At 44.3% G+C, this 10,956-nt stretch overlaps 1 protein-coding gene across 1 annotated transcript; it reads right to left on the reverse strand.

The window, feature by feature from the left end:
- Positions 1–977: 977 nt before the first annotated feature.
- Positions 978–10,578, reverse strand: LOC102210596 (tryptophan 5-hydroxylase 1-like). The gene is made up of 10 exons (XM_005726450.1): positions 10,423–10,578; positions 10,100–10,283; positions 9,912–10,012; positions 9,768–9,835; positions 9,484–9,680; positions 5,430–5,565; positions 5,132–5,258; positions 1,834–1,929; positions 1,297–1,430; positions 978–1,155 (listed from the first exon to the last, which is right to left on the reverse strand). The coding sequence occupies exons 1-10, from the start codon at positions 10,576–10,578 to the stop codon at positions 978–980; spliced, it is 1,377 nt and encodes a 458-aa protein (XP_005726507.1).
- Positions 10,579–10,956: the final 378 nt, after the last annotated feature.

Here is a 10,956-nt window from a genome sequence, read left to right on the forward strand (position 1 = left end):
CTCACTCATGTCTGTCCCGTCTGTAACATCTGAAAATAAAATATAATAAATAATAAAAACAAAGATCGACCAAATGGACCAATACGGCAATGCCACGATGATCCATTTGGCAAAGTAAATCCATTGGGTCTCCTTGTTGGTCTTCAGACAACAATTCTGACGGCTAAAGAACCAAATGGGACAGGCGGCAAAAGAAAAGAAAAGAAAAAAAAAGAAAAAAGAAATGTATCTTAAAGGGGGAGGAGCTAAAGGGATGAGCTGAGGAGTCGCAGGAGGCCCAGCAGGTAAAGAAGGATTATTCTGAACTATGAATCATGCAAAGCTGCTCTGGGAGAGAGAGTCCAGGAATAAAAAGATGAAGCTGGAGATGAGCAGAGGTATTTAACCGACTGACATCTGTTCCCAGTCACAAGCTGAAGGTTCTGCTCTGTGACAATATATCTGTGAGCTATTTTTAACCAGCGAAGTGCTTTTATGGTGCTGCTGGTACTCTGCTGTGGATACTGGTGGGGTGGCTGAGTGGCGCCCTCTGCGGGTGTGAAGCATGCACAACTAAATGCTGCTCTTTGCACATCCAGCAACACTTTGTTGCTTTAAAAGTTGTTGTGAGGCCTCGTGTAGGTGTGTGCAGCTGATCTAATGGACACGGGTGCTGTGTCGCATTAAATGCCGCAGTAACTGAGCAGCAGCACAAACAGAACCAGGATCAGATCACTGCAGAACTCTCACACACGATTATGTGTATTTTATAGATCATCACACAAATTCACATGATTACAGACAGATTATCACGGCACACGTGCCGCATTTTTACAGCTCAGCCTACAAACAATAAATGTGTCCTAGCGAATGTTTCAGGAGGCCCCTCCCCCCTCAGGAGGAGGTGTCGGCTTTGTTGCAGCAGAAGTAGATTCAGAGCAGAAGCAGAGGCATAGAAGCGGTGTTCGGCTGTCAGCGGCTTTACTGTGAGCACCTCTTTACACGCTCTGCAGTTTTTTGCTGAGTCGGTTCAGAGCGTCTTCGACGATGTCCAGCTCGTGCCGGATGTCCTTCACCATGCTGTTGATGTTGTTGGTGTCCTCCAGAACGTCCACGCTCTGAGTGTAGGGGTCGTAGCGTATCGTGAAGGGACGTCGAAGGGTCTTGGCAAACTCCCTGCAGACACAGCACACACTTTACATCCTCAGCTGAAGCTCTCACATCGGCTCAGAACCAAAATCAGGGACAAGCAGGGACATACAGGGTCAGGGTTCACGGTGCGTCTCACACATCATGTGGGGAAAACTTGCAGCTCACCTCATTTTGTTCTTGGCTTCCTCAAAACTGTCGGCCACATAGTAAACGTGCTGAAACGTGGTGATCATGCACTCCTGGTTGCAGGTCACCGTGGGGTCAAAAGGAAGGATGTTGGCACTGCTGGACAAAGCGTGCTAGGAGGACAGACAGACAGACACGTGCACAGATGTTTTAGATAGAGTCCAAACTTACTGAAACCTGAGCGCAGGTGACTGCTGCGTCAGGTAACTAGCTTAGCAACGGTTGGTGTCAGCTGGAGGACGCTCTGTGCTGCTTCTACCAAAAACCAAACACTGAGAGCGAGTCGTGAGTGCAGTGAAGTAAAATCTTACATGTTGAAGTTTTAAGCATCAAAACCTGGAAATACTGAAGTAAAATACAAGTACACAAAAATGGGCGGAGTTTTAAGATGGTGTTTTTATGCCATGTGGATTTTTTTAACCACTCAGTGGGTTTAAGAAAACACAAAAATCACTAATAATCTGAGTCCTTTTAAAAATCGTCAGATGAAGGTGCAGTGTGGAGGTCGGAGGTCACCTGGAGTTCACTGACGGAGGAGAGGAGCCCCGCGCCGTATGCCCTCAGCCTGCCGTCCTGCTTACAGAGCCCAAACTCCACAGTGAAGAAGTAACACTGGAACAAACAGGAGGACACCGACATCAGCTCAGAGCGCCACTGCACGCGCTCAGTCAGCAGCGCTCATCTGTCTGTTTGGTGGATTAAAGCCTGGTGTGGATGAAACTGTGGACAGGTGAGTTCACTGAAATCATCTGCTTCTAGTATTTATATTTACTGAATCCTTCTTCATGTTTTCTGTTCATGTTGAGCTCAGCAGCATCACATTAGCGCTGACTCAGCATGCTGTATACATGTGTCAGTAGAATATTGTATTTCTTTAGTCAGTATAAGCTTTTAATGATCGAAGTTTACTTGTGATAGAATGCTGCATGATGATCATTTCCTAGCTTAGAACTGATCGTACTTTTCATTGTTCTGGACTGATTGTTCTTTATGAAACGTGTTCTGATATTTGTATCTGAATCTTCCCACAGCGATAGTAAGAAGTCAAACAAGCAGTCCTGACCTCGCGCGCGCGCACACACACACACACACACACACACACACACACGCGCTCACGTCAAATGTATTCATTTTTCTTGTGTATAAATAAAGACAAGTGCAAGAACAGAGCGTGCATTTCACAGGGCCCCACTCTGATGTGAGCGCTCTGCGAAACGCCCTTGCAAGTTAAAACTGCAGCGTCTGTTTGTGTGTTTTCTCCTCTTAGACTCTCAGCTGAAGAAGTGTCATTTAGAATAAATCTCTTGACAACACGCATACTGACAATCAGCGGTTTTGAGTCTTGATTATATTAATTTATTCTTATTCTTTTTTATTTTCACAGTTTGCACCTTCGATCCAGGAGGACGATATTTCGTCCCACTGTATACCTGAGTGTATACAGTTGGGTTGACAATAAAACTCGACTTGATTCAAAGACTCAGGACAGGAAGGTTTAGGGCGGGGCCGTCACTGACGATGACCTTGGTGGGTTCAAGCTACCCAGATTATAAACCAGGTGGAAGTATAAAGGACAATGGTCCACCAGGGGGCAGACGTTCACCCCGGGGCGAGCGCACACTGAGAATCGCTCAAAGTCACCTGAACAAACTTTTCACATGAATATTTTGAACCTGAAGGAAGAATTTTGTAAATGCATCAGCTGCTGAGCAACACTGCTTATTATGAGGAACTCTGAATATACTGTAAGTAAGAATTGCTGTGATTGGCTCGTTCCTCACTGATGAGAAGCCTGGTGGTGTCACCTGGTGGTGGAGATGTAGAAATGCAGCAGAGGTTTGGAGCAGGAGCTCAGCAGGTGATTACAGTTTTTGCCCGTTGCCTGAACACTATAAACCCATGATCAGACTAAAGTAACACAACTTGAAGCTTTTGTTACCATACCTCAAACACATGTACCCATACCTTAAACAAAAGTGCTGCTTTGCACTCTGGTTGCAATTATGCAACACACTTACTCCTTTATGCAACACACATGGTCCTGCATACTACACTCCATTTCATACATAAGACACTTCGTTCAAAAATGAAATGTCAGGGTGCCATTTGGAAAACACATGTATCCAAAATACAAAACACATCGGGTAATTGCAACCACTCAAATATACACCTGAAGGCACTTACTTGCAAAACTGAACACCAATTAGCCAACCACAAAAAGCCCTCAGTTTAGCCATTTCAAGAACTTTGCAAGCATGGATGGAGGGAGAGCAAGAGGAAGAGGAGGAGGAGTTGCTCTTATTTCTGATGAAATAAGAGCAACTTTGGTGGACCATGTCATCAACCACGGCCTGACTATGAGGGAAGCTGGGCAGAGAGTCCACCCACATCTAAGCCGCTTCACAGTGGCATCTGCAATAAGAAAATTCCGACTAGAAAACAGGTCTGTCTTCATCTCACTGCCTTCTACTCTACTCAGATGGTTTTTATAGTACTGTTCTACAGTTACCATATCAAGTGTACAGGGTATTGCACGGTGCCTAGCGGGAGAAGACATTGCTTGCGATGTTGATGAGGTCCTGTGGCCAGACCCCAACAGACGGCGGGATCCATGAGCCCACGTATGCACAATTGTCATGATTTTTTGTTTACAGTATAGTGTTTTTTCTATTACTGTATTATGGGGTTTTTTTTTTTGGTTTTTTTTTTTTGCTTTATCTGAATTCATGGTGCTGCAATGTACAATATTGAGTAGGCTATTTGCTTTTTTGGTTGTTTGCAAATGTGTCTCCTGAAAATATGCCTTCTGAATGAACAATGGAAATCAAAGACTGCAGTGCTTTATATAAAGTAGACTAGTGTGTTCCCCCTGCTCTGTAAGTGTTTGCATATGATGCAAGTATGTGTCATTTTGTCAACAGAGTTACATTTTGACAAAGGAATGTCAGGTTTTGACAGCAGAGTTTAGGTTTTGAGAGTAGAGTTTCAATTTGGTGCAGATGTGAATGGTATATTTCCCAGTGTTGTGTCATGTTTACTTGTGTTTAGGGTTTTGGCACAATGAGCAAAGTTTTGCAAAATGTGTTCAGGCAACGGGCAAAAACTGTAACAGGACAGGTAACCACGTACATGCACCTCTATACATGCACCAGCCAATGACACGCTGCCACAGCTGTAAGATAAACAGGCGTGTTTCTGTGAGGATTGCCTGCTACTCAGGAGCTCGATTCTTACGGGGAGAGGGAGAGGAGACCCTGAGACTGACTGAGGCTGAGTGCTCGGGCACTTCAGCACCTAATCCAGGTGTCCTTCACCTTTACGTGTCAGTCAGTGGTCTGTTTCACTCCTATTGGTAGTTGCCTTAATATTTAGACATGTTCAACTCAGGACACGCCCACTTCACAACACTAACTCCATATTTTGCCTCCAGCTCACTGAGGTCATCAGCCCAACCTCTCACCTGCTACTGCTGCCCTGAGTCTTCCTGTCCCCATAAGAAGAACTGAGAACTTTCTATCAGATTTAAGGCCCTATTTCTGTCATGTCTGAGGTCCCTCATGGTTTCATTCCAGCTTTCTGTTTGCGCTCTGTCTGTAACACTGTGAGAACTTTGTTAACCCTTTGTGACGTTTGCTGTTTTGGTTCTTCGTTTGCAGATACGTGTCCATGTAAAGCACTTTGGTTCAACTTCTGTGGTTTTAAAATGTTCTGTGTAATAAAACTGACTTGACAGCCTTATGAGCCAATCCCTTCATATGTGGGGGGAGCCATGTTGTTCCCGCCTCATCCAGGTGTATTTAGGGTGAGCACTCACCGTGGCCAGTTTGTTTACATCATCATCTGAAGCGCCAAGCGACGCCAAACCGAGCTCCTGAGAGAACTGAGCGAAGCTGGGCTCGGCAAGCAGAGGCACGTGACCCAGCAGCTCATGGCATGTGTCTCTGCAGCACGCGCACACGCACGCACACACACACACACACACACACACACACACACACACACACACACACACAAGGCTTTAGAAATATGAACAAAATAAAGAAAGACAATAAAACGGACTGTTATAGTGTGTGTGTGCGTGTGTGTGTGTCTGTGTGTCTTTGTGCACTCACGGTTCAGGTGTGTACAGAGGCTCTGAGCTGTGGCGGACATACTGAGTGCAGTGGAAGACTCTGAAGGCCAGGCCTGCCAGGAAGTCTCTGGGGGAGAGGTAACCGGCAACGGGCCTGATGATGAAGCCTGAGCACTCTGCTCAAACACACACACACACGCACACACACACACACACACACAGAGACACTGTCCATCTTAACCTAAACAGCGACCAAAAGATGACCAGTTAACCAAAAATAAGAAAGCCAGAACTGAAGAGGAGTAAGATTAGACAAAGACTCAGGCACCAGGATGAGGGTACTGAGGATGGGAGAAAATAACAAAGGATAGAAGTAAAAACACAGAAAGGTAACAAGGACTTAACTGTCAAAATAAAACAGAGGCACAAAGATCAAACCACACAGAAAACAGGAAGGACGCAGGCAGAGGGGTTATTAGGGTTACCATGACAGCTGCAGTTCATGTACCGGCCAGCAGAGGCAGCAGCGAGTCAGTCCCCACAGACTCCCATGTTAAAACTTTCCAGCAGAAATAACCATGTTTACAGCCTGATACACAAACTGTTTGTTCTCTAGAGATAATTCCCCCTTAATAATAACTAAGGACGATTTTATAACTCACATGTTTAAATGGTATTAAGGCTCTAAGTTTGCATTATTGGGGGCGTGGCCTCTTTGACTGACAGGTTGATGGTGGTTACAGGTGGCTGTAGCTGCTAGCTGTCTGCTAACTGGATCTCTGGACCTTGGTTGTGCTGTTGGAGCATTTTAATGAAATCATGTGACCAACAATATGGCTGCTGTGGGGTTTATGGGCTCAAATTGTGGTCATAAATATTTTGTACTTGAAAATCAGGATTTGTATGTATAAAAAGAATTTGTGTGTGCGTAAAAAAGATTTGTGTGTGGACATACGTGTGAAACTCTGCACTCAAGCTCCAAGTTACAAGTACGAATTTTGACCCTATTTTTCTTCCTTTCAGCTGATTGGTCAATGTCATGTCAATCACAAATGTAACAATCCAATCAGAGAACAGATGGGTTTGGATGTCGGAGGGGCGCTTTTTGAACTGCAGGTCCTTGAAGGATAAAGGCTCCAAAACAATCAAACTGGTTTTGCCCATTATGTGCGAAACCAGAAAAAGTGCCTGAAAGCTGCAGTGGGAAACATCGGTGTCACTCTCCTTGTTTTTGGCTCAGATATTCAGCAGCTTGGAAACAACTGCTTGCAGGGCTCTAGGGTGTGACCACATTTTTCAATGGTGCAACTAAAAAAAATCCTACGTCGCAGAACTCTGAAAGTCTCCGTGTGGTCAACAACAGACAGACATTATGCCTCTATCGTGGTCTAAACCAATCAGAGATAGCCAGGGGCGGGACCTCTCTGATTGGCCGTGATCCAGTTGAGAGTGCAGGTGGATAGAGATAGTGATGATAAATTCGATTCTTTTTACTGAATCGAGTTTGAATGAGTCACTCACCAAAGTGAATTGGATTTTGAGTCATTTGAGTCACTGAGTCAGTTGACCAGAGAGTGCAAAAAATTTACATTTTCACTGAAACTCAATTTGTTTCTCTTTTCATGTAAATCCTGCTGCTAAGACGAGTGATTCGTTTATGCTACGATTCAGCGCAGCAAGGGAGGGGGTGAGTAACTCAAATGTGCTGTTAGCATGTTAGCAGAGCGATGCTACTGTGAGCTGAGGAGCTATTGTGTTGATGTGAGCTTCTACTCAGGGTTTTTTCTTCCAGTTCAGAGCAGGAATGTTTTTGTTAAGTTAATGTTTTTTTGGCTGTTGTTTTTTCCCCCACAATTTTAATTATAAGTTAGATATATTTCTACTAATGATATTAGTTTGCTAACAGCAACAGGGATGAGTCAGTGAGTCAGTTGGCGTTTTGTGAATCATGATTCACGAGTCAGTAAAGTGATTCTCGAGTCTTGAACGATTCGTTCATGATTCGCACATCACTAGATAGAGAGAGGTGAGTGGCTTGAATAAAGCGATAAAGCTCTCAAAACCATTTCAACAACAACCAAACAGTAAATGAGAGCAGGTACACGGATTCCACACAAAGACCTAAACACAGAGCGGACCGACGCATCAGAATCAGCTTTCTCTTTCTCGGCTTTCTCACCAGACGTACACGGACACGCCGTCGGGGCTGAAAGCCGACAGCTCACTGATCCTGATGCATTGGCCGGTCCGCGCTTTGTGTTTACTGTTTACGTCTTTTTTGTGCTCAATTCTGAGCTGCAGGTTTTGTGTCTCTCCAACCAAAATTCACTGAAGCAGCAGCAAAAGAAGATCAAACTACGCTTCACATTTGATAAACGTCATCGTCATAAACATCATCAGTTGATAAACATCTTCTCTGACTTTTGCTGTTTTGCTTCCACCACGATAAAATCACACTTCATGCACAGCTCTCTCTCTCTCTCTCTGTGTACTTCAAGAACAGTTTCCCATCTCAAATCTAAATTTTTGCGTTATTCATTCGCTTATTACCCATATTGCATAATTTTATAATAAATGATCAGAATTATAATGTTTCTGACTGTCTGAGGCAAAACTGAATCGAATCAGGACCTCGTGAATCGGAATCGAATGGATTATAGAAATCAGTGATGATACCCAACCTTAGTGAGCAGCCTAGGCCCGACAGAGTGGATGTAGCTGTGGGTAATAAAAAAGATGAAAAGAACGATTGATAACTTTTTTGTTATGTCTCCGTCTGATCTGTCTGAAATTCATAGCCAGCTCTCACACGGTGCCATCAACCTCTGAGCGCTGAAAAAGCAGCAGTGTGTCCAGAAACACATTATATGCTGCGATAAATGCCCTGTGTCCCCTCTCCCCCCGGCCTTTCAGCAGCAAACAGGTCGTCAGAGTGATGATTAAGTTTAACATTGTCTACAACATTACCAAAGAGTGCCAACGCACTTTAAGCACAAGCAGTTTTTCAGTAACTTCTCTTTCTGGTAGAAATGTGCTTCAAATAAAGAACTTTGTGTTGACAAGATTGTTAGTTAATCATTTACAAATCAATAGTGTCTCTATGGACTGAATTTCCCCCCAAAAAGTGTTAAGCGCCCAAATTTTGCACTGAGAGACTGCAGCACTAAGAAAAAAAGTTAGTGCAACCGTGACAAAAAGTTAGTCTAGAGCCCTGGCTTGCATTTGACGGTCAGCGATGGGCAGTAACACGTTAAGGTAACACATTACTGTAATCCGATTACTTTTTAAAGTAACGAGTAAAGTAAGGGATTACTATTGCAAAAAAGTCATTAGTTCGTGGTAACAGACGTGTGCAGTTCAACAAGGGATAATGTGCAGTGCGGGAGAGAGTACGACCGTGCAGCATTTAAAGCGTGGAAGTACTCACATTACTTTGAGTTGGATTCCTTACAAAGTAACACAAACGTTCGCGCCTGCTGTGCACTCTGCGTGGAAAATGAAACCTTAAACTTCTGAGCAAGTACCGAGCATGCTGGCATGACCGCTGAGGCACACCTGCACGGGGGAAACCTCCACCCGCACCACTCCTGCTAAACACGTGAAAATAGATTTAAGAGCGACAGGACTCAGTGCTGCTAAGTTTTTGATTTTATTTATTTTCTGCTTTGTTTTACTTGCATCTATTTGAAAGAGTGTAAACACAAAACAATTATTTTATTTTAAATGCTGGAATGTGCAGAAAATAGGTCTAAATGTTAAACACATTTCTTCAAGTCAAAGACAGCTGCATACGATTTAATTTTTCCTTGATGCATAAAGTTAAAGATTCAAACTAATAAGACACGTTTTAAGAGACTTTTTCATTAGATTCAGTTTTATATGATGGATCATGCAGAAAAAATAGAATTGGGCTGAAAGGTCGCTTTATTACCTATTCAGGTTGTGTATCGTGTTTTTTAAAAGTAACTAAGTAACTAATTACTTTTGAAAATAAGTAATCAGTAGAGTAATGGGATTACTTTTTTGGAGACGTAATCAGGAATTAGTTAATGGTCACTTTTCCAAGTAACTTGACCAACACTGTTGACGGTTACCTTTAAGGAAGTGCGAGACGTCCTCCAGCTGGGGGATGTTGTCCTCGCTGTATTTGCAGTACTTGGTCAGCAGTGGGAGGTTCTTCAGGTACTCCCTGCAGGCGTGGCTCGGGTACAGCTTGTGGAGCTCCCTGAACACCACGCCCCAGGTACGCACCTCCTCTGCAGTGTAGTCCACACGAGGGATGGGCTCACCGCTGTGAGAGACGGAGTTAAAGGATGAAAGCCCTTCTAGGTTTTTATTATTAACTTCATTAATGAAAACATCCATAAGAGGAACTCACTGTTTGTAGTTTACAGCTAAATCAGAAAAATATTGTCTTCGTTTTCTGTATATGTTGTCCTTAAATCCCTGCAGGAACAGCAAAACCTCAGTCGGTTACCGAGTTCACGCTACATTTCAGAGCTCTGTCCGATGACGCACATACCGGATGATCTGCATCAAGTTCAGAGCCGTACATCAAAACCCTGTTTGCACACAGGTCCAAGTCTGAGATCTTCTTGGGGAACCACGGCACACCGGGCACATCTGAAACACAGTCAAGACACACGCAGACCTGTGAAATAACTCATTCCTATCACAGCTACTGTTTAGTCAAAGTACGACAAGGTGTACCGTCCTCGGGTAGAGCGGAGGCGTCGAACGGCGAGATCTCCACGATGTCCGTGTGCTTCCTGAGCAGCTCGGTGAGCTCCTTGAACTGCTCGTGGTCGGTGTCGCAGTCCACAAAGATCTCAAAGTCTGAATTCCTTCGTTTGGACTTCCGGGACTCGATGTGGATGAGGTTGACGTGTTTTTCCTGCGCACACAAACACACACACACACACACACCCAAAGAAGATGCTGTAAAAGCTTCTGATCACATTCATTCCTGGCCAGTCACATGCATCCTCAGAAAACACCATATCTGTGTCAACATAAAGAAAATGAAAGCTCACCTGGAAAAGTTTCAGTGCCTTTATAAGACCACCGACTTCGTTTTTCAGAGTGAATATGATGGTTGTCGAGCCTCTCCCAAAGCTGCTGGAGACGGTCCTGTTGTCCAAAGACCTTCCTCTGCGAAGCTCCTTTCCTTCTGACTTCCTGGCGTACATGCTTCTCTGGATTTCAGCGATACAAATATGAAATTGATAGTGATGGTTCAGTAAGCTTGCTTTGGCACTGGCTGCATCAGAGAGTCGTCTGGTAGGAGTACGACGTGAAGGTCGTGACAGGATGAGTCTCCGGCTGTTCTGTCACTCTGCACGGCGGCTGCTGCCTTTATGAAGCTGCAGCAGAGGGGAGGGCGCTCCAGAGATGGATGTTCATCAGGAGGAAGATCAGCATCACGCCATATACATCACAACACACGACGCCTTGACACGTCACCACCTGTTCACTAATTGTTGAGTCAACGTGACGATAAAGTGTTACTGTAACCGTCCTTTACAAAACGCATGAACTTTACAGTAACTGTGAACGACTTACTGTTT

This window comes from Pundamilia nyererei, unplaced genomic scaffold (assembly GCF_000239375.1).
Source record: "Pundamilia nyererei isolate P.nyererei 1_Seehausen unplaced genomic scaffold, PunNye1.0 scaffold00019, whole genome shotgun sequence".
Lineage (NCBI taxonomy): Eukaryota > Metazoa > Chordata > Actinopteri > Cichliformes > Cichlidae > Pundamilia > Pundamilia nyererei.

Excerpts from the sequence above, each read along its gene's own strand:
- LOC102210596 (XM_005726450.1), bottom strand. The coding sequence starts at position 10,578 with ATGTACGCCAGGAAGTCAGAAGGAAAGGAGCTTCGCAGAGGAAGGTCT. Across the intron at positions 10,013-10,099 it reads CTCCGCTCTACCCGAGGACG|ATGTGCCCGGTGTGCCGTGG; the intron begins GTACACCTTGTC and ends ACTGTGTTTCAG. Across the intron at positions 5,259-5,429 it reads CCTCTGTACACACCTGAACC|AGACACATGCCATGAGCTGC; the intron begins GTGAGTGCACAA and ends CGCGTGCTGCAG.